The sequence below is a fragment of the Rhea americana genome, unplaced genomic scaffold (genome assembly GCF_003343005.1).
Source record: "Rhea americana isolate MKP2758 unplaced genomic scaffold, rheAme1 scaffold_47, whole genome shotgun sequence".
Taxonomy (NCBI): Eukaryota; Metazoa; Chordata; class Aves; order Rheiformes; family Rheidae; genus Rhea; species Rhea americana.
In genome coordinates, this window is record NW_028186612.1 from 3,528,878 (window position 1) to 3,553,061 (window position 24,184).

A 24,184-nucleotide genomic window follows, 5' to 3' on the forward strand; every position below is an offset into this window, starting at 1 on the left:
CAGAGCCCCGCTGACGTCACCCGCGCACGCCGCACGCGCCAGCGGGGCGCCGCCCGGCGCCATCTTGAGCGTGGCGCTCCTCCGCCAGCCCGCYGTCTTTTCTGTTTCCTCCGCCGAGGCGGGTGCTGCCGCTGCCGCGCCCATCTCTTAACCGCCGTCGCGGGACGGACCGCAAAGGCGGGATGCCAAGAGGAGACATCGCAGGAGGGGCCGCCGGGAGGGAATACCACACTCAAGATGGCGGCTATGTGCCTCTTCCCTTCCCTCAGGCAAGAGGCGGGAGGGACCGCCCGCCTAAAACCCACGCCCGGCACCGATTGGCTGCCGGCTGCGAAACCCGCAGCTCCTATTGGTGRAGAAGCTTGTCAATTGCGCGCCGTCCTTCTGCGCGGTCCCCTCGCGGGCGAGGCCTTCGGGAGGCTTCCACAGGGGCCGAGCAGAGGGCGGGGGTGGAGCGGTGGCGGCGGCTGGGCCGGGGCCTGCCGTGAGGGGTGTCCGGGGACAGGGGCCACCAAGGAGGTGGGGCGATGAGCAGCGGCAGAGCCCGGCTTGGGCGCCGCTCTGCATGCTCTCCCCCAAGTAGTCCTGGCACGCAGGGCTTGAAATCCAAGGGTTTTACCAGATAGTTGGCTGCACGGAGCTGGAGCCGCGCTGGTCTGACCGTGTCCAGCAGCCTAGCTGGGCGTCTAGCCTGAATTAGAGATTAACGAGGAGTAGGGGGGTACTTGGTACCGTGAACCATGCAGGCTGTGGTTTATGTAGGTTTCAGGTGTTTGGAGGTTGAGCTTTCTTTAATAGTTGGAAAATAGCATTGTTTCTTGCTGTCACCAGTCAGAAATCATAAGGATTGTTTGGCAAAATCTGGAATTTCTGTGTCAGGATTTCTTTATCAGACACTTCCTTCTCATGGCTTGACAGCAGACAGTCRTGTGTCAAAGAACATAGATTTTACATGATTTTAGCTTATTAGGACAAATTCCTGAGATGCCCCTGATGAGCCAAGCCTTACAGGGGGCTCAGGACCCTGCCAAATGCGTGCTGTGACTCCAGGGTTTTCACTCGTGCTACCTAACGCAGGAGAATAACTCCTTCCTTCTCTTCTTGTTCCTCCTGTAGGAGCAAAAGACCCAGAGCCGCATCTTGCTTGCTGTTGTACAAACGCCGAACAAAGACCATCTCTGTAAGGCAAAGCTTCCAAGTAAAAAGCTGCTCATTTTTCCTGCTTGCCTCTGTTACRCATTCCCCTGCCAAGCAGCTTTTAATGCTTGCTAAATATGCCTTAATTATTGCTCAGAACTGTTCTTGTGATCTTTTAACCGTATAAAAGCATTTTTTTTGTAGCGATTAAAAGCAAGTTTTGCCCTAAAGCATATACTTGGGTGGCCAGTGGAATATTTCTGATAGCTAATAGTGTGTTAAAAGTGGATCTGAACCAGGCATCGAGAAGATACAGGTCCTGATCCTGAAAGTATTAAAGCATAGGCTTAAAACCTTTATAGCCATAATGATGTATATGCTTAATTTTATCACTGTGTTTTTAATGTCTAGGCTGTGTTAAATTCTCTTATTTTGGGCAGAAAATACTCCCGCTGAAGACCATGCTGGAACTTCTTTTGCTTTACAGCAATGGGACACAATTAGTCCACAATAAGCATTTTTTTAAGAAACAGCATAGACTTTGGCCAAAATGAAAATTTCAAATCTGCACTGACAAGGCCTCCAGTAACCACGTAAGCACACGCAAATGAAGGATGTATTTTARTTTTTCACCTCTGCGGTGAGCTCTCCATACTTTAAAGATCTCTTTCATGTAGAATCTGGATCCTACAAACACTGCATTATTTTTTAAATGAACTCAGTATTTTAATCCCTCAAAAGTCAGACGTTGCTGTCGCATTCATGCAGCAAACTGCGTCAATAGGAGTCTGGAGAAGGCCTAAGAGAACCGACCTCCAGAAGATCTTAATCTTTAGCCCCCTTCAGATCTTAAAGCAGCACCTTCTCCTCTTCCATCGTTAATATTCTGTTCATCTTACTTTCTAATTTGGTTTATTTCGTCTGTCTCGTGTAGGCTGTAAGCTTTCCAGGGCAGAGGAAATGTCTCTATTTATAAAACAGTMTGTGAAGTGGTGCTGCTGTAACAAGTGGTTTGTTGTAATAACAAGAAATTTTAGTAGAAATCTAAAGCGGGAAAGCAGTTTCCTGTGTATCCACCTCCACTCTCTACGAGGCATTAGGGTAGACTGAGAAGTGGAAGAACTTCAGGCTTCTTTCTGGTAGGAAAGCTGCAATCTGAGAAAAGGTCTAGGATCTGGGTTTCACATAMTTTTTGACTTAAAATTTAAGATTGCAATGGTTAGAGCAGTCGTTCCCCTCCTCCCATTGCTTCCGCTGCTGTGTGAAGGTTTTACCCTGACACTCATGTTTCACTGGTGGTGTCCCTGGGGCTGGTGTTCCCTTCCTGCTGGCTCTGAGGCTKTGGAGGTGACTAGCCTGCAGGTCTGCGCGCACACGTGTGCACACAGAGTGCTTTCATTCTCGTAATGCACATGGTTTCCTGCCTTTGAGGGGACAATTACATATTGTTTCAACGAAACAACTTAATGGCACAGATTAGCTCTTTGCTTTTTTTCTGCTCATATAGTAGTGGCTATCATAAAACCTAAATTTAATGGGTAGGATGGTGACTCTAATATTCAGTGCGAAATGATTAGCTTCAGTATCTGTAAAGGGTACTCAATGGTAGATAATCATCGTTGTCATCAGTGTGACCATAAGTAAACTTCATTTATACGTGGACTGTAGAAAACTAGCCTTAATAACTCCAATTTGCTTATTGAGGCTTTGCAGATTTCGTCTTCCTGTTCATGAAGACTCTCAAATATAGTTTTCTTCTTGATACAATAAGCCTTAAAGTTGCTCTCTCAGAACAGTCATGCGGAGTCATTTGGTGTCACAGTTCAGTTGTGTGTTGAGCTATGGAATTTGCTGCCACATTTCTAGTCAAAGGCTTTTTAAAGCATCATAAACTGCTGTTTGTAAGTGACTGTGCATTAGCTACCATGATTCTCACAAACAATAGCAGCTAATGTGCTTATTGAACTGCTTGGTACGGTCGTGGTTTACCAAAGCAAGAGGGGGCCTGACAATGCCTGTCTTATTACATTCATAATAGTGCGAGTGTGTGTTTGCAGCCAGAATGCATGACCTTGTTTCACTACAAAATTTCCCTGCTATTCCTTCTTCATGGAAATACTTTCAGATTTATTGAAGGGAACTTAGCCTATCAAATGGTATCTGATTGTTTAACAAAGTGCAAGCTGCTTTGCTCTGTAACAAACAAATACAAGCTTGCAATTGATCTCCAGGGCTTTCTCGTGCCATTTCTGCTGTGGTTTTTGAGAAATAAGGCAAGTACCAAGCAGTGAAGTAAGGAGCAGTGATTTAAAATCCTCTGATTGGAGCAAGTTTTTAATGATCAGTGTGCAGGAATGTTTTCAAACCATGAGCCAAATGCCAGTCTAAACCACACGGGCAGGTTTCCATTAATGATCCTGTGTACTACCACGTATCTCCACCCTGCCATTCACTGGTTGTGTGCTAAGTCATTTTAAATTCACCTTCGAGGTCACTTTGAAGTCAAGTAGCTGAAGGCTGGTTTTAACAGGTGAATTCTGGTTCTCACAGTCTGTTTACTGAAAACCAGCTTTCCCTCTGCAAACACACTTATCCCATCATCACTGCCCCTCAGTTGGCAGAAACGTTATGCTGTTCTCTTACTTCCTCAACTGAAGATTGTCTCCCAGATTTGAAGTGTTAGAAAACAAGTGAAGAGCTTATGACTAAGTCAAGGTCTTACTTCTTTCCCTTTTATTCTAAGTTTATGCTTTTTAGTATATAAGCTGAAAGCCAATTAACGCTCTAAGTAACAAATCGTAGCTTTGTTACCTCCTTGAGTTTTAATATAAAATTGATGTTAGGTTTAAGAAATAGTTAATTAGAACAAGATCTTGATTACCACATAACTGAACCACAATTTAATAATCAGTTCTTGCTCTGCTCTGGAATAATACTTTCTTCATACTGCTTGTCCTCAAAGAAGCTAGTAGAAGACATTTCACGGTTCTCTTAGCTCTGAGAATTTAGTTGTCTCTTTTAAACAGCTTCTCAGGACAGAAGGGTTTTCTCAGTAGCCTCTTCTGTGGAGGGTAAACCTCCATCATAAAACAATTTCTGGACTGCTGAGCAGCTCAGAGGGATTGGTAATATGTTTCAGAGCTTTTCTCCTCTTTGAAAGTGCAAAAGTTGTTTGATACCAGCATCCAGGCCCTGATAGACAAGTGTGCACACCTGGGCTGTCACTGCTTTGTAGTTCATGAAGAGAGGCCAAAGACTGATGCTTGGTGTTATGAACACTTCATGAAACTATATTAAATGGAACTATATTTAAGAGTGTTTCAGACGTTTCAGTATTCAACAAAACTGTTGAGACAGAAGTTCTCACAGAAATTGGCTTCAAATAAGATGATAGAATTAAATGTAAGTTCGTTTACTTTTTGCAGTCTAGAAATAAGGTGTGCAAGGGAATATTATTCTTATTAGTGGCCAGTATCTCTTTGCATTGAGCTAAACTGAGGCTGAGCAAAGTTAGCGGTTCACATTAACAGGTTCTAATGACATGAGTTTACAATAATAGTCTAATAGTTCTGTGTAATATTGACTCATAGCTTATTACTATGGAGATAGGAATGTAAAGAGATCTCAGTTTAAAAAAATCTRTTTGGATAGTTCACATCCTTTCCTCCCTACTCATGAATTCCTATGCCATTGACTACTGACTGCTAAAAATAGGATCATTTTTGTGTATCAGAAGTCAATGAAAACCTAGAACCGGAGAGACAGTGGGAGGATATCACTGTCTTTATACACAGAATTTTCAAGAAATGGTTGTTAGGAAAGCCCTCTCAGAGTGCACAAACGTTTTTAAAAGATGGGACCAAGCTAAATATGAGAAAATCTCTTACATTTTGCACCATAGGGATGGAAAGATTCAGTGCTCAATGGAATGCAAGCTTAAGCTGTGTTTGCTTCTTAGAGACGCTGTCCCGTGGCAGTAGCAGGACAGAAGGCTGCGGGCACCAGCCCAGGAGGAGCCACGGGAAGCATCAAGTCGGATCAAAATCCAAAGCCTTTGTGCATTTGCTGGCTGCCGTTGAAGTCTATTTGAATTGCCAGGAATTTGGGAGTTGATCCTGATGTCCCAGGAATGGGGAAGTGGGAAGGTGCCCAAACCTCCCCGGAGAACAGGGAGGTTGAGAAGGAGCCTCACCAGGAATACTTTCTTTAGCTGTCACCTGGAGTTGTACAAATCTTTTAAGGAGAGAAGTGGGAGGAGGGAGCTGGGAAGACAGGAGCAGCTTACCTGTGCATTAAATGAATTATCAGCACCATCCCTTTTTTGGGGGGGGGGAAGCCAAAAACAAACAAACAGCGTGGCACCTCAACCTCAGAAACAAACTGCTCAAGTGTGAAACCCTGTGGCAGGAGAAGCTGTCACAGAGAATCAGAAATTGATTTAATAGAGAAAAATCGACTGCAGCATAATTTGTGCGGATTGCTAGCCGAGAGAGCTACCCACAGCTCCTCGGGGTTTAGCTGTGTGCGCACCGTCTGGCGAAAGGTGCAGCAAGCAAAATTTTATCCTTGGCCATTCTACGTGTGCTGAATGCTTCCTCTTCAATCCGGGACAATTAAAATCGATGGCAGGATGCTAGGTAACGAAAAGAAACGGCTGATCAATATGCATGTCTTGGAGCGAAAGAAAAAGCCGTCTGTCAAGAGCAGCATGCTGATTAGGAGAGATTTCTGAGAGCTCAGATAGAAAATCTTAAAAGCTCCTGCTCCCAATGCTCAATAAAACAATGCAGCTCACCAGCTGCCAGATGCATTTGCTGAGAGAGGTTAAGCCACCAAGGAGACTAAAGAACAACTGTATTAGGAAAAGCAAGCAATAGTCATTTTTGGAGTAAATACATTTAGAGTAAAAACCATGGTACCTCACTGCTTTGCCTTTCTTTCTAAGGATTGCAAAAGCCCTTTACTAATACCAAAAAAAATATGTTCCTGTATTACCCATGTGAAGTTTTGGAGATACTGAACCACTGACATTTTAAGGCCAACATCCATTTCAGCCCTCAATGCACTTCAAATCTCATTTCAGTCAGAAATACTTGCCAGGAGCTACCAAAAAATGCTAAATCTCCATTGAGCCGATAGTTTTAAGTCAGTCACTCGGATTTCTGAGCATTTTTGAAAGCRTTGCTCTAAAGCAGTTCACAGGGTCTGCAATTGCTCTGGCAGACCAGGGAATAGACCCTGGATCTTCAGATTCGTTGGCACAGTTTTCCGTACTCAGATGGCGTATTTTGTTTCGGAGCCAACAGATCTCCAACCGGCACACAATCGGTTAAGCACCTTAGGGCTTGTTGCTCTTAAATTAGTTCTGCTGACACACACACGAAGGCAAACATAGCTGAAGACCAGAGCCAGAAAAATACTGCAAAATGTTTGAGAAAAGTTCATTTTATTGCACCCACACACATTTGCCTGAACGTACTTGCTATAAATCCATACTTTTGCATCCCAAACAGTGGATGAAGATCCATCTTCTCGCCTCCCGAGTTTGAACAGGGCTCAGCCCATAGGTTCTCACTGGGCGTAGAGCAAGGGTCTACTGCTCCATGGTCCTGCATGGTCTAGCCTGACACCTCCACGCAGCCGTCTCCAGCTCCCCCAAAGCAGCCACCTGCCTTATGATCCAGGACCGAACTTCTCCCCACAGGGCTGGCATCCAGACTGCCCTGCTACTCTTACCCCTTCCTCACCGAACAGGGTGCCCAGGCTGAAAGCAGAATGAAGTCTCTCTGGCCAAGGGTGAATCTGGACGCTCCATCGTGGAGCTGCATTTAGGTGCAGCCACCGACCGGTACCACTGGCCTTTGTAGACCCCCATTTTGCCTCGCGGTGTCAGGAGGTGACTGGGTGAGACTGGAGAGTGCGTCCTCCTGAGGGACCAGCCCCAAGGGAGCTGAAGAGAAAGATGGCTGAAGCCCTGTCTCCTGGGTGCTGTGGAGGTGCAGGCAGAGAAGAAGCCTGCAGGAGCGGAGAGATGACACGAGCTATTGGGAGTGAGAGGCAGAACCCTATCTCCTGGAGACCAAGCTCCACCACAGTGGTCTAATGCAAACAGGGTGGATGTTCCAGAGCTCTGGTATATGATGAGCCTTGGAGGACACCAAAGGAAAGACCTCAAGAGGAAACCCWGACATGGTCCTCCCTGAGCATCTGTGTTATCAGCCATCTGCTACCATGTTGTCACCCTGGAGGGCTCCACGTTTGCAAAGAAGGGGGCTTGAAAGAGCAGCATGGAGCGGTTGTGCTATCCCCAGACAGCGCACACAAGGGTCCCCATGCTACTGGGCAGTGGGAGGGTGGGTGCAAAACAGGTGAAGAACAAAAGCTCCGAGCAGTCTTTTTTCAAGAGAACAAGTTCATACCTTGCTTCCACCCCAGCCCTGCCAAAGAACAACCTAAACACATTTAGGAACTGAAGGAATGAGTAAGACGAATAGCAGAACGAGGGGCAACCTCCTCCCTCCTGCTGGTTGCAAGCCCTGCTGCCACCCAGGAGAAAGTGCAACTGCAGCAGATGAAATGTCCGTGCTCTGACGTGAGGGGTTTTAGCCCACGCAGCACAGGGCAGCAGTTCACAGCACACATTCTTGCAGCCCATCTTATCCCGGCTTAGATACAATAAACCATTGTCCAGATCGGACACGGACAGTCCCAACCGCTGGCATCGCACAGGCAGGTTTATCAGCAGAAACAAGAGGCCGGGAAGGGCACGCTGGTAAACTGGCCTTTGCAATAGGAACAGAAAATGCCTTGTTTATAAATCAGCCTTCGGAATGGCTTAACACTTAAATACACGCTCAATTAATTAAATCTTTAGAGAGCAGTGGCAGCTCCAGAATGGATACAGCAGTTTTCATTCTACTGACTGCAGAGTTTGCTAGAGAACAAACAAGGCTGTTGGATACGGCTCATCAAAAAGTTTAGTCAGGTTCAAAATCACCTCAAAATCCTGGTGGCGATCAGCTCAACCAAAAATAGCTATAACATAGCACCTAGAGAAAATTACCTTCAGAGAAGTATTTGTATACAGTGCATGTCTAGGTGGGGTTTTCTTACCACTGAAGGCCCAATAGGGCTGATAGTTTCTTTTTAACAAATTCTATTAGCATGTTTTCCACTAGTATGTTTCCAAGATGAGGGAAAAAAAAAATTTCCCAGATATTTTTTAATGCATAACTACATTTTCTTCCCTATGCTAATTCTCTTTTTGTAAACGTGCCCTCTGGACCAAAGAGGGCCTCTATCATGATAAAGCAACTCTTTGTGTCAGCGTAATGAAAAACAGAATCTGATGCCTCATGGGGCAACACTTTATCTGTCACCTTCCACCTCTGAAGCATAGAACAGTTTGTCCAAGTACCTGAATTTCACCGGGTAAATGCTGTCCTTCAGGAAACAAGGAAACGGTGCCCACAGAGGAGTTCCTGCATCGAGGTTGCCAAGGCAGTGAATGACAGGACGAGGAGTATTTCTTCTGACTCGAGAAGAATGGAAGATAGAGAAGAGCTGCCACAGGCAGACTGCCTGACCCCACTGACTCCGAGCTGCACTCACGCAGGTTCAAACCCAGGCAGAAATCATTAACTTTCCAAAATCATCTGAACAGCAGTGGCATGAAGCCTCACTCGAAGTTTATGGGATTCCTGTGCTTCTGAGAGCATGTTCCCACCTGCTAGACGGCCCTTGGCTGTAATTTCTACCTAGAATACTAACGTCCGCATCACGGTGCGCGTGCTAATTTGTGTTACCCAGAGGAAAGGCGTCATTTCATAAACTTTATGGGGACTATGGCCCTGCAAGAGGCTTAAAATACAGCCTTTCCTGATAGGAAGCGAAGCTGGTTCTTGACCTCCAGAAATTCCTTCAGACCAGCGTTTCTACGATTCAACGATTCTTCCTCTTCTCCTGCGCAAATGCTGCTGTGTTTGTAAGTTGTTTCCCTGGCTTGGCCTCATTCCTGGCCACTTGCCTAAGGAAATAAAGCTGGCAAAATCTCTCTTCTAGAGAACCCACCAATCCTACGTTTCTTGGTGGGTTCTCTAGAGATGACGTAGAATAGGAGCTGAATATCCAGCCCTTCTGCTTCCTGTGGGCAGAAAAGGCGAGTCCTGACCATCACCTCYAGCACGTTTGGTATCAGAGCTGCAGGAGGGCGACACAGGGATGGACACAGATTAAAAACTCCCAAACTAAAAATGAGACCTGGAGAAGAGTCAGCTACCTGAAGTACCATTTCTTATTAAATTTCCTCTTGATGTGACACAGCTATGCTTCTCCATGTTCCAGCCACAGTCAAAAGCCTCCACTAAGGAAGCTGTTTAAGAAAAACAAATATGAAAACAGAAAAGAACTAYCTAGGACTATTTCTCACTTCCCCTTTAAGCCTAACATTCAATATTCTCTGATGCCCAAGAAGGAGATTCAGCCTTTCAGATTTTTCATCTTTATTCTACTGTGTTTTCACAAGTAGCAATAGTTTGTTCTTAAGCAGGAAGAAAAAAACACAGAATAATTGACTATTTTCAGAATGGTTATACAACATGTATGTTTTTCCAGATATTTGTATCAGGATAGAAAGTAATATAAATATATATATTTATATATATATATATATATAAAAATAAATGATTTGGTACCAACAAATTCAATTACAACAATTTCAATGAGGGAAAGAAACAAAATGGAAACAATGTAACATCATAATTTTTAAGTCCTTTTATAAAGGTGTTCAATATTTGGACCTTCCAGTGTGTGTGAAGAGGGGGAAACCCACATATTGCAACCAGAATGTGTTTACAATAACTGGATTTTATGTCATTCATAGAGGTCATACTTAATAAACTCACCATGACAAAATGGATATGACAATGTCAGAAGTGCATAAACTTGATTTTATATTAAGAGGATATATATTTTAAACATCTATTTTATAGCTCTCGGGCTGTTATTTCTCTTTACCCAAAAATAATTTTAGCCTACAACACAATTTTTGACTTCTTTTAAGAAAGTAACATTCCATTAATAGTAATACTTGCACTGCATCCAAGATAGACAGATGGAAGAACCGAAGCATAGAAAGTTAGGTGATAATAAGAGCCAGCCTGAGCACTGACATCTTTTAGAATTGTTTTATAAATCGGGTTATCTAATGGAATTCAGAAGATTTAGAAATTAAGATCTTGTTCATTTCCCTTCCAGAAGCAGTACTTTTTTTCTGTCTACCAATTACCATGTCATCTATTATGAAAGTAATCGTTATTATTCTTGTTACTATTATTTTTACAACATCCCAAGTCCCAAACCACACATTAGGATGTAAACACAGAAAACGTCGTACAAGGCTGAATCTGCCATCAAAGCTGGCGAACTAATTCAGGTATATTTGCTTTAGAAGAAGATGCAAGGGGCAGAGAGAAAAGAGTAAAAAAGAAGAAAACTCTCCTCCTGTCTCCCCCTGGGACTGAAACCATGCCCAGCTTTCCAGTGCCCCTTTTCGCCCAACATCAAGCAGGCTTGGCTCGATACCAGCTGTCTATCCAATGCTCGCAGTATGGACCATTGCCTCCCTCTAGCGTTTGGACCAAAGAGCCTCATGTTTTTGTTCTCATCTTTAATAACCAGCAGACCAGCTCGCTCCGTTCTTAAATCAAGAGGAATCTGGTTCAGTCCTGCCAGTAATGACCCATAATTAATGTTCGTAGACACTCCGTAGTAAGGGAATTCACCAAGCTCCATAAGAGACTGGTGATCAAGCAGCCTCCAGAAACTATTATATAATAAACATTTAACGATTATGCAGAAACCCCAAGGCAAGCAGCTGTCTCCATTTCTGCAGGAGGGCAAAAGCATGAAGATAAACTGACTTACAAGCTCTTCATCAGCTTAACTTTTCCCCTCCTGCACCCATGGACTTTTCACTTGATCTAGCAAGATAAAAAGGTGCAGATGTTATCTCAGCACCATGACAGCTGTTATATTTGTAGGAGGGACAGAAACATGCCCAGATTGTTGGCTTATTCAAAAATGGCTCTGGACACTAATGTTAGATGTGTGAACAAGCTTCACTTGCGGTCAAGGACTGGCCTGTCTGCTAGAAGGACCAGCCGTGGATGCTCACAGACCTCTGTAGCACCACCTTGTAGGTGGACATGTATGCCTTTTCATAGAGAGGGTGAGAAAAAGATAGGTGCACAAGTCTCTATCTGAAGAACTCAGCCCTGGTAATGCTTAAAAAAAAAGTCTTTAAAAGACTGACAACCAATCTTAAAAATGTAGACTGTAAATCATTAAGCTACAAAATCAACGTGAGGCAGTGGCTGAAGGAATGAACTAAGTGATAAGAGTTCAAGTAAGTTTGGATACATAAGCAAAAGTACTCTCTTCCCAATTTAGAAAGTAAATATTTACTGAAAATCTGTATAATATACCAACAAATCACTTTAAAACACCACTTTGGCAGCACCCTTACCGCCAACCCCTAAGCACCAAAGACTGATGAGAGCCACTGAAGTGGCACTGAAGTCTGCAAAATTCAAGGCTAAGTCTAACATGTAGAGCAACATCAATGTTGTTCCTAGCCCCATTCAGAAATATACATGATTAATTGTGGCACTTAATTTAAATATGCTTTCCTATTAAAGTAACATTACCCTTTATTTTTTTAAGCAGCCCAATCTATAATTTAAGGCATTTTTTATCTGGTATTTATCTGTATCTTGCAGGCATCCCAAAAGCTGGGTTTTGGCAGGTTCTTAAAGATCAAACAACTTAAGGTCTGATCCCACTAGGTGCAGAGATCTGTTCCTTTTCAAGTCAATGAGCTACAGTATCCCTCATTTTGTGTAGTAAGGACTTTCACCAAAAATACACATTTAAAGACAGAGTCACTAATTTGAGAAAGCTCAACTGTAAACATTTAATAAAATCTGAGAATATAAAATGCTGGTATAAGCCCGCTACTTAACTTAATGTGACCTGAACACAAGAGCATGCTACAAGAATGTATCTTTCTGTATAGGTCTTGCTTTTAACAAGCAAAAAACAACAACTTACAGCAAACCTGAGGAACTGTCTCAGAAAATGCTGGCGACAAGTCACTGTATAAATGGACACAGAAAAGGCATATTGAGATGCAACTTAAGGAGCAAAATATATCCAACAGAGAACAAATCAAGTTCAGTAATGTTCCCCTAGTTATAACTGCAAGAATAATTGCTCTAATTTTGCAATCATGCAGATACTGCTAAGAACAAACCATTCTTTTCTTTGTAGGGCTCAAGCAATTAAAATACATTTGCTGCTCTTTTAAAAAGGAAGCCTGAAGGTGACTGCCTACCCCGAGAACAAGCATAGGCCAGGGACTGGCAATGCAMATTCCCCTGGGCTGCCCAACCAGCAGGGCTGCAGCACAGGCCAGGACAAACAGCTCCCCGGCAACGGATGGGCAGAGCAGGCTTGGCTCTGCCGACAAGGCTCCCCAGACTGGTCATTCTCACGGCACTGGCCATTTGCCAAGTAGGAAGTGGCCWGAGACTGAAACCTTATTTGAAACCAACCTAGATATTTCTATATCCATTAAACAGCTTTTAAAATAACATGATTTTTTTWAAAAAAAGCCTGCAGTTTGAGGCTTTATTTCATGTCTTATACCAGCATTTTATATTCCCAGATCTTATTAAACATTCACAATAGAGCCTTCTCATATTAGTGACTCAGCCTTTAAATGTATATATTTAGGGAAAGTCCCCACTACAAAGTGACGGATGCTGCTGCTCATTGACTTGAACAGGAACACCAATGCAATTGCTTTATTTTCCCTTTCAAGTTACGAAAAAGTGCTAGAGAAAATGCTTCACTCCCAGTTCTGAGCTCCAAACACAGACTGTGAGGATCGAAGTTCTGAAGTGGTTAAAGATTGTGTGAGTGACACCATAGTCTGAAGGCACAGCCACGAGAGATTTTTTTTTTTTTTTTAAAAAAAAGAGGTAAAAAATGAAACGCCTCTCCCTCATAACTTTGCATTATGGCAGCAAGAGAGATTTTGCCAGTCTTGTCCAGAACCATTTTTTGGTGCAAGGATTGGTGTAGTCACAAATTGTAATGAACCGTAAGATACTTGGAAACTCCTTCTTCATGGTTTTGCACTTGACTGGAATCAGCCGTTTGAGACGAGCACCTGGAAGATAAGTCACACAGGCAGAAGATTACACGGAAGCCAGTGGCAGAATCTGAACTACAGGCAGAATCTGTACCTATTTTCTCCCTACAGCAGCACATACATCACAAGGTCCAGGAATGCAAGGTTTGACCCTGATTTTGAGTCACATCAGTACAACGCAACTAGCTCTAACCCTAGAAAGCAAGTTTCTGAATTACAGGGTCTCCATTACTAAGACTTCACTAAAATATGTAACAGGGCCCCACATTTCATCAAACATGCGTATGGCAGCTTGCACTGATCCCAAGTGGGAGTGGTAAAGGCCTACAGTTCTGCTGGTATCAAAGAACAAACCAGAGTTTCCTGCTGAATGCGAACAGGAGTATATAAAGAGAAAATGGAGAGACCAAGCTTCTAGATGATCAGCTTTGCTGGGTTATCTCCAGTTCTTTCTCTTCCTAGCCTGATTCACTCATATGCTGCTGAAGTATCCAACAATTATAAGAGCTGCCAGGAATCACCCTGCTAATATTGACTGCCTTTTTGAGGCATGCATAACTATTCCTGTGATTACTATTGCTTGAAGGAGCAGATAATCCTGAAGAGGAACCGCTCCTGTGATAATTTTTCATACGAAAACCTACTACCACCTAAACTGTGCTGCCCAGCACAAGCGATGATGCTGAGACCTGGATGAGGCAATGCAAGATTTCTTATCCACAGCAGGTATCTAAGTAATTCACGGAGTTCCCAGCACTTATCACCRAACCCTTTCTGCGCATTAATTACCCTATTATTTCTATGCAATTTCTATGCCTGTACTTCTATACAATGGTTTAACGGGTAGAGATCAAGTCATTACACAGAGATGAGCATTTCTTCTCCCATTGTCCTCATGAAGGGGGTGATGCCAATGAAYTGCTGCAGAACTAAACGGACTTTGCTACAAATCCTTTGATTAGGAGCTGATGCAGTTTGTTAGGGCTCCTCAATGGATTATTGACCACGGTATGAAATTACGKCATCAAGGAAAATGAAGCTAATTCCTAGCTCTGCCACTGGCTTCCARTTTAATGTCTGACATGTTATTTATATACCATGTCAAACACCTTATCTAGAAAAATGACTGCACATACAGACATTCCTACAGATAATGTATATCCCCCATGCTGTTAGGCTGAGCTAGATCTACTTGCTGGGAGCATACAAGAGTGCAGGGTAACTAGCAGTTAGAGCAAAGCCATCTGAACAGACTTGACAGAAATAAATTGATGGTTCTTCAGTTCAGAACAAAAGAAGGAATAGGTTTTTCCAAGTTTAAAATTCTTTCAGGATTTTGCTGGCCTACTCACAATGCTCAAGGATGCTTGCAAAAGAGGTGAATGTTCATTAGCTGCTACCTAGCCTCAGCCTTTACTTACACTCTGAGATTACTTTAACAATTTTCCCTCCAGTAGCATATTCCCTATATGGATCTTGAAGCACTTCACAAGCCATTCCTGAAAYGTATGCAGCTGAGACATCTCTGAGGCAGGCAGCATTAGCCCATTTGACAGCCAGAGCACTGAAGCAAAGCTTCTTGCTCGCAGTCACCCAGAAGGTCAGCAGCAGGTCAAGGACCYGAATCCAGGTCCCTGCCTGCACAATAGATTTGCAAAACCTCTGTTAGGTTTAATGGCTACTTTTAACAGCAATAAAAACTCTGTTTGCTTAGTGAAGAGTATTAAACTCAGGGCAATTCCTGTGTGCACACATGAGACAGGACAGTCAGCAGAAAGGACCCAGGTGTAAGACTAAGTAGAGTCATAATCTATTCCTGGTTCTGTAACAGGCAATTATTTAATTTCTTTTTTCTCACTCTTATTTAGCTCACTTGTTTAAACACATTTGAGACCCACATACTCTGTATTTCTACAGTGTTCAGTAGCAAGGCACTGATCTTAGCTGCAACTTCAGCTATTAGTGTAATACAAACAACAATACTGATAARAAATTTTAAATGGAGTATGTGTAAGATCTTACCTGGGGAAAGACTAAGAGCAAATTTGGTCTGGAAGTCACATTCTTCACTTTCCAGGTAATCGTCTGAAATGACAACCACCATCCTCCGACACCTAAGTTAAAGCAGTCAGGGAAGAAAAAAAAAACAGCTGTGTCTCATCCTCATTGGTAAAAAACATGTATTTCTCAGAGTTTTTCTGGTGGAAAAATGAATTCATCAGCTATGCTCCAGSAGGAATAAACTACAGAGTAAGGTTTACTGACAGACAATTACAGTACACACAAAAACCTGATTACAGCTGCACACTCAAATACTAACACAAATGAAGAAATAAAAAAATCCAGCTTATCTGTGCTGGAGCTGATCCTTGGCCTATATATGACGAAAAAATGCCATCTTTAATTATCCGCTCACATACTCCTCCACTGACTGAGCATCACTGCATTTTTTTATATATTARAAAGATCTGGACAAAGGTTTATTGTACTAATATTACTGTGAATCCACCTAGTCTGGTGAATTCACTTGGTTGTAAACTACACATTAGACTCTTTATGGAAGGTTATGCTGTACAACAGCCAGCACAGTGAGGCCTTGTTAAGGTCTCTGTTAAATGCCAAGCTACTTCCATCTGAAAGGCTGATGTTAAAATCCAAACACTTGTATTGGGATTTTTCACTGACCCTAATTTAGCAGGACTGGAGGAGCTAAAGGGCTCCAAAGGTCAGTACCTCCCCTCTTGACACTAAAAAGCACTTTCTCTAGGTAAGTCTCTATCTGGGGAGTTGCCCTTATGATGCACAGCTCCCATCCATGCTCGAGTCCCACAGAGATTTGAAGGATCCCTGAAGTCAGAGCCAGAGCCAACACCAGGGCTGTCCCTTCAAACTCCACATTGTTGGGTGGAGCTAACTCAGTTTGGAACTGTATTCATTTCCAGATGTCTTTCAAAGATGCAATTGCTGGATATTCTGGCCGAAGAAAAGAGATCAAGCATAAGCAGCATCACTGTAATAGCTCCTTGTGCATTCTATGAAGCTACGTGTTTGGGAATGCTTGAATCCTCCTTCCTGAGCTGAGAGCATAAAACAAACCCCATAAAGACATCCTTGTGGATTTTTACTGCTTCACTAGCACCACACTGCAGACATCATGGTAGAAAGAATGAACACAATGTTCCATTACACTGAGCTGTCCCGAGCAGCCACGGTTCACTTACCTCCTTTCTATAAGTTCCCCAGTGATGGACCACACACAGGTTCCTGGCAAGACATCTCGATCAAATACACAGAGCTTCAATTTGAACTCTGTTTGTTCCAGCTCTCTGATCATCTCCTGGACAAACTGAAGGTCCTTCTGACAGTAACAGATGAAGGCATCAAACATCTCTGTTCCGTTCCCTGAAACCATTAAAAACTTGAGTTACCATCTTCTACTGTAAATAAAGTTAACCCAACTCCTGTAGCGAGCGCTCAGGAGCTCCCACAGCCCTTAACTCAGAACTGGGGGCTTTGACAGCCAAATTGGCCAAACTTGCTGAGGTAATTTAACATATTACCAGACCAGCTATCCTTCAGTCCAGACTCTTCTCCATAACAGAACAGGCAGGAGTGCCTGTCTGTGACCACTTTGTTTGGCAGCCCAGGATACTAGCATAACCCACATTTGTTGGCAGTGTTTAAGCAAGGGTAGCTAAGATACACACATGAAATYTGCAGAGGTAGAGGAGAGAGAGCTTGGAAGAGCTGGAGGAAGCAGAGTACCCCAGAGGATGCAACYCAGGGCCTCTGTTGTGGGATTTCGCTGGAAATTGAACATTTAAGTATTGTTGAGGCTGTAGATCCTGGTTCTTTACTTCAACTCTCAGACATATACACCTCCAGAGCAAGTTTCCTGAAGGCCCTTCATCCAGCAATGTCCTGACATCCAYTGTCTACTGATAACCAAGACAGGCCCTGAAGTTTGAAAGCTGCAAGATTTATGGCTATGATTTCAAACTTGAATACCTGAAGTCATATCCTAAGTAYGTGACCCCATTTTCCAAAGGTGTTAATGCCTGGCAGCTCTCATTTATTTAGCATGCACTGAAAGATTAAATAGTCTCACAATTAAGTGCCTGAAGACTGCTGGACATTTTTTCACTGTATTATTTCAYTTCCGTACCAATGTTATTACCTATACTTTAAAGTTGTTACATCAGTTAAAGTCTGCTGCAGTGAAAAAATAGGTCAGGCTCTACATACTGATGATGAAAGTGTCAATCCAGCAGCTAGATCCAGCCCAAGAAGCATCTAGGCAAGCAGAAGGGTAACTATTTGCTAGGCCAACCAGCCTTGAGGGTACTTCTGTGGGTGTACTTCAGGCCACGGTACTAACTTGGTTGTGTCTAGCAAAGCTGTTGCGTACAAACGCTGGTGTATTGCTCTGGCCTGTGCATGTTTTGGGGGAATAGTAACGGCCCCATGCACAGTAAATGAGCATGGAGTGGCACATGCAGCCCTGCACACACACCCACAGAGCTGCACGCACAGCTCATCATGCAGATGCAGCCAGCACACACGCGCTGTTGCGCTTGCTCTCTCTCCCTGTGTCACACCCAGCAGTATTTCAATCCTTGCTTCCATTTTATTCAGGATAGTTACACCTGTCTAAGACTGGAAGTGCAGCCAAGGCAATCCGCTTTGGGATCCTTCCCCCTTTATTCCARCCTACTGTGCTTTCAACAACCAGCAATTGTTCCTTGGTGTGAGCCAGGCTGTGATAGGGGACATGTTTTGGAAAGTCTCCTTCCACGTGCATTTGCTGCATGCTTTACCAAGCTGTTTCTGGGTACAGCATTCCCTGGGGTTGCTCTTCCTCTCTGCACCATGAAAGTGGGCAATGGGACAAACAAAAATGCCCCCAGACTATCAGTTAAATCATTTGGGCCTGGGTTATGAAAAAAAAATCACAGGTAGTAAAGCAAACAGGTTTCAGCACTTCTCAGAGGGATCTGCTACAGCTAAGTGCAATCCCAAGGTGACGAATCACACAGCAATATTGCGGTCACTTACCATATGGATCATCTCTGGTCGTGATGCCCAAGAATTCTGACGTCTTYGGTACGCTGCTGTCCACTGCTGGGACCTGAAGTGGCTGGTCAGCCTCYTGCTGCTTCCTTTGCAAGTATTTCTTACAGTCCGCTTCTGCAAAAACACACAACCAACCCAAGAAGCTCCTGTGATGATGGTTTTACACTGCTGAAATTCTTGAAAAGCGGAATAACTACGTCATGGATCAGGGATGTTGAAAGGACTCTCTGTCCTTTCAAGTACCTGTTTGTGGATCTACTGTCCAGGAATTTATCTAACACTTTTCTGAACATCTGGATACTGCCTCTACCACCTCCTCTAGCAATAAACTCCAGAAGCTCACTCCTGCTGTGTAAAGAAGAACTTTCTCTTATCTGTTTTAAACCAACCTCCTCATAGTATCCTTAGTTCTAGTATACTCCAGTATATGCTTCCAGTATACATATACAACATGCATCATGGGCATCACAGGTCTTAATATCTATTTTCTGCTGTCATTGTTGCRCATTTTGGAATATTTAAAAAACATCAAATAACCTGGAGGGGAGGATTCTTAATTAAAAATTTTCATATTTTCTCTTATCATTAAGTGTACACACACACTAGCTGATGCCACTCCACTAGCTTTTTTAAAACAATATTAAAGGTGACAAGTATAGTCCTGCATGCATTCATCTCATTTAAGAGGGCTGTGTAAGATTCTGTATTGCCCCTAAAACAGGCTTTATATTGCCCAACTGCAACTGGAGATCCTCTTTTAGCAGTCAAGCAAAGTGGATATATACTTTCAAGGGCAAGATGATCTGTCACGTTTTCTGCTGTGAACTTCCTGCAAGAAGACAGTGATGGACACAGATCTATTACAAACAGAAGTATGTTTAAAATGAATTACAATTCTAAATGTGAAGTAAAAATAGGAGACAAGAAACCCTGCAGCCTCTGCCACTTTGCAATCTGAATTTATATAAGAACTTGAAAGTAAAAGTAGATTCAAAACTGGCAGTTAACAAAGAAATGAAACTCTCTAGTGCCTTCCCCATTATGTAAGATTAAAAAAAAAATCCAAGTACCAATCAGAAAAGTACCAATCAGAAAAGTACCAATCAGAAAAGTACCAATCACTCTGAGGGTCAGGCTGAAACAGCTACAGAGTTTGCTAGTGCAGCAACAGCACTACCAGAGAAAAACTACTGCAAGTACAAGATGAGAGCCCGATAAGCGCTGCTGTCACCCCGCCGTCAACAGGAGCAAGCAGCTCTGCAGGAAGCCAAACTCCTGAAGCCTCATCCTGYGCCTTTGGGTCTCACAGTTTTGTGTCTCGTGACTTGATTATCCTATATCTAATTACATGTCTGATCTGATCAAAGCCTTTCCTGTGGCTGAGGCACTCCCTCTCTCTTCCACCCTCCTTCCCAATGTGGGTTATTTAGCAGAGAAACAAATCAGCGGTAATCTTTACTAACCAGATGCTTCAGATTTCAAATCTTTCCTCACTAGAGCATAGATCTGTGTCCCACCTCTCTGCCAGCTGCCTGCTGTCATGAGGCATGCACACTTCACATCATGTGTCTTTGAAATCATTACTAAAGCTGCTTTAAATTGGCCAAGGGGTTCAAAAGTTCCACAAGAACCAGCAGGCTGAAAGCACCTTAAATATGCCTTATTCCCTTAGGTTACGAGGCTCACAATCCAAAATAGTTGGTGCTGAGTGGGCAAGAACAGGCAGCTGTTTAAAGACATTAATACTAGTCCTCACCACAGAAGTATCCATTTTAAGTGTATTTGTTCCRTGTCTTCTCTCCATCTTCCAGTTGCATAAATGTTATCTATACTGGCCTGACGTGAATTTTTCTAGACTGGTTCCCAGATCTTATCACATTGTTTGTGTATGATGAGACATAATCATTAAGGTGTTTTCCGGGTTCATCTATTCAAGCCTATGCACACAGTCTACCAACAGCATTACGCTCTAATCCCAGAGCCCATTTAATCATGTAGGATAAACCCCAGAGTTGGRCAAAGCTTTCAGAATGAAATACCAGAGTCTGAAGGTTTTATTACACAGYGAACTGAGGACCCTACTGCCCGGAGACTGCCAATAGGTCCAGTGAACCTGAAGTGATGAAAAGCATTCAGTAATTTGGCATGGATAAGACCTCAACATGAAAAAATGTCTGAGTAGACAGGCTAATTAGTGAACAAGAGTCAAAGACAACTTTGAAGGCCCATGAAGGAAAAGGACCCAAACTAACACAACAAAGTAGCAAGAAAGTCTCCCAAACTAGGTTGTCCCATTCCACCCAGCATGTAACCAGTAACACAGTATAGGCTCTACATTCCTCTGATCATCAAACACAAACCTGAGGCACTAGAGAGAAAGGGTAAAAACATGAAACCTAATGTGCAAAATGATTAGCATGTGTTCATTGTAAGAAAAGAGAGAAAACAGATCAGCTGTCAAGCARGCAAGTAGCACTTTCATAACTAGCCAGAAGAAACAAGTTTCACTGTGTTTCAGCAGGRAAGAGCAAGATGTACCAAAGCCAAGACCTTTACAACCCCCCAAAAATGAGCAATGAAATAAGCTTGAGACAAATTACACTTCTGGCAGATCCACTAGATGAACAAGCTGCTAAGAAAGCTGTATCCTGCAAGTGAGTTGTTTTATCAGGGATGCTGTGTCCCAGAGGAGCTTGGCTCATTTGCCAACACAAARGCATCTGCTGTCATTTGAGATATCCTACAGAATCCAAGATAATYTGCTGGAGGCTAAGAGATTTGCTCCTGGACCTACAAGCAGCCCGTGTCCTTCAGGAGCCACATGGGATATCCTGGGGCCTCTCAAATGACTTACGATCCCTCTGGGYGGGCTGAATCATGCCCCAGATCTGCACCTCCTGTAATGGAAGCACAGACCACTGTCACACGCAGACATCTGTGTGCAGAAACCCGAATACTGACTTAATCTCTGAGGTGAAGCCCACTCTAGGAGTCCTAACAGAATACACAAAGATGCACAAGAGCAAATGCAATCTTCCATTTTCTTTCCTTTTCCAAGTTTCCTCCCTTCTGAGGGGAGGACRACTTCTGCCAGGGCTCAGAGTGCTAGCAGCAGATCACAGACCCTAACATCAATCTTCAGAGATGAATACTACAAGATAGGAATGGGCAGACTGGGTCAGGCTGCGGGTCCAASTAGCCTTGTATCTTGTCTCCAACAGTGGTCAAAAACAAATGCCTAGGGATGAATATAAGAATAAATACACAGTGATACTCTCCTCAAATAACTTACTGGTTTTGACCAGTTTGCAGTTGAGGGATTTCCTGAGCCAATGCTTTTGCACTGAATAGCCCTCAATGAAATTCTTCCAAGAATCTGTCAGTCGGCTCTTATCAGAGTGACCCACAGCTAGGCAAAACTCATGACTTTCCTGAACTTCATGTTCTCCCACTCTTTCTGCTATTGTCAATTCAGTGCCTCAAAAATGCCCCTCCACCGGGACAGCTCCTGAACCGAGGGCCAGAATAAGACCAGGTGAACTACACAARCTTTGGGCAGGTCCCAGTTCTCCTATAGAGTTGGAAGCTTCTGCTATTTGTTATGAATTTCAGATGAAAGGAGACAGCTGTGGGTCAAAGTATGTTGCTCAATTCTTTTCTTTTTTTGCCTCCTAAAATGCAGAGTCTTCAAAGTGTATTCTTGATCAGAAAGAACATTAGGAGTATGGGAAAGTCCTCCATAGGTTGTTGATTAGACTGTTCTACACAGAGATATTTCTACATCTTCATTTCTCTCAGTGAGTAACAGGAAATGAAAGTTCTTATTTCCTCATTGCTAACCCAGTAAACTTAGTTTTACAGCACGCAAAGCCAGGGACATCTTCGGCTTTGGAACTACTTCAGCAACGAAGTTCCACTTCTGATTACCAGTCTAATAACCATTTGGTCTTTAAACCTCTGTGAGTCGTACAAAGAGTCTATAAAGAGCAGGTTGTAATGCAGCACCGAGACCTTCATAATTACTATTTCTCACTGGTTCTGTACAAAATTTACTCCCGTTTGCAAAGAAGATGATTTTCCTTCCTGTTACCCAGATCCAAGACCTAGCATAGCCTCCACTCCGAACATCCCTCAGCTCTCCCTGGAAATACTTTTCTACCACAGTAGGCCCACAAGTGCATGGGAACATCATAAGTTTCAAAACCTACAATGTCTGCGCAGGCTTTCTCCTGGCTCATCTTGCTCAAAGCATCCTGCCACACGAAGCGCCTTTAATATTGAGGCTCTGGGGGTGAGGCAGATTACTCTGCAGGGCTCGTGATGGCAGAAATGCGGAGAAATCCCGATCTCCTGGAAAGCTAAACGAGTTACGGGGCAGCTCAGGGAAACGTGGCGATAAGTAACTTTGGATAAGTCCCCAGTTTACTGGAAACTCCTTCAAATAAATAAATAAATAAATAATAAGAAAGACAGCTCTCAGGAGGAGTTGGCAGGGTCCAAAAGGAGCAGCGCTGCGAGGCGCCGAGGCCGGGCTGTGCAGTGAGGCCCCGCGCTTCGCTGTCAAAGCATCCTCCCCCCCMAAAAAATAAAAAATAAAACCCCAAATTCAGAGCCAAGGAGGCAGCGGCGGCAGCAGCAGCTGGGCCGCGGCGCCAGCCCCGCTCCCGCGCAGGCAGGGAGAGACCTTCCGCCATAGGAAACGGTCGGTGCCTTTCCCGGGGGCCTTCCGCGACGTGGGGCGACCGGGCCCGCGCCGAGGCGGGAGCCGCCCGAGGGGCCCCGTCAGCGCGGCCCGGGCCACAAGATGGAGCCGACCCGGGGTGGGGGGGGAAGGCGGCTCCTTCCCGCCCTTCGCGGGGCCGCGGGCGGCGGCGCCCCGTGAGGGAAGGGGCCGGCGGGCGGCGGCGGCGCTGTCTCACCCATGCTGGCGGCCAGGTCGAGCAGGACGTCGTGGCGGTTGAGGGCGCGCAGGAGCTGGAGCAGGCGGCCCACGGTGGCGCCGTCGGGGCAGCGGCACTGCCATTCCTCCAGCAGCGCCGTGGTGGGGTCGGGCTGCGCCTCCAGCCGCTTGATCTCCAGGTAGTCGCAGCCCAGCTCCTCGGCCAGCGCCGTCCAGTCGGCGGCGGCGGCCGCCCGCGGGTTGAGGTAGAGCCCCAGGCGGCGCCGCACGCCGTAGTTGAGCGCCACCATGGGCACGGCGTCCAGCTCGGCCRCCGCGGGCTCCGGCCGCCCGCCCGCCGCCGCCGCCGTGGCCATGGCGGCGCCGCGCCCGCCGCTCCGCCGCCGCTTTCGCTTCCCGCCTCGCCCCGCCCCGCGCAGCGGCCCGGCCCCGGCCGCGGCCCGCGAGGAGGAACTCGGCCACCGAGCCTTAAAAAAAGATTTAACGGAATTGTGGCATTATTCTTTCCCAAAGAGGCCTCAGTGGGTCTCCGGCGGTAATAAACTCCAGGTCCACGTCCTTTCCACCGAGGGGGCTGCCCCTGGGATTCAACCCCGCGCTCTCAGAGCAACCTTGCACCAAAGCGCAAAGACRGGTATCTCTAAATTCACAGACTCTTACAGCAAATACATTTTTTTTCCCATAAAAACAACACCTAAAATGCCTGCAGAGCTATTTTAGACTGTTTGGTGGCGCTGAGTGTAAAATGTGGGTCTCAGTTACGTGCTGAACTGTTCCCATCTTCGAGGCTGGTATCACAAAACCCCCCACGTACTACAATGACTCCAGACCGGTTTTCAAGCAAAACTTTCACATTTTCC

General features: G+C 44.5%; 1 protein-coding gene across 1 annotated transcript; it reads right to left on the reverse strand.

Annotated features, from left to right (window-relative positions):
- Positions 1–13,116: 13,116 nt before the first annotated feature.
- MYD88 (MYD88 innate immune signal transduction adaptor) lies at positions 13,117–23,709 on the reverse strand. Its single transcript, XM_085316471.1, has 5 exons — positions 23,344–23,709; positions 18,407–18,538; positions 16,573–16,753; positions 15,374–15,465; positions 13,117–13,369 (listed from the first exon to the last, which is right to left on the reverse strand). The coding sequence occupies exons 1-5, from the start codon at positions 23,678–23,680 to the stop codon at positions 13,215–13,217; spliced, it is 897 nt and encodes a 298-aa protein (XP_085172597.1). The 5' UTR covers positions 23,681–23,709; the 3' UTR covers positions 13,117–13,214.
- Positions 23,710–24,184: the final 475 nt, after the last annotated feature.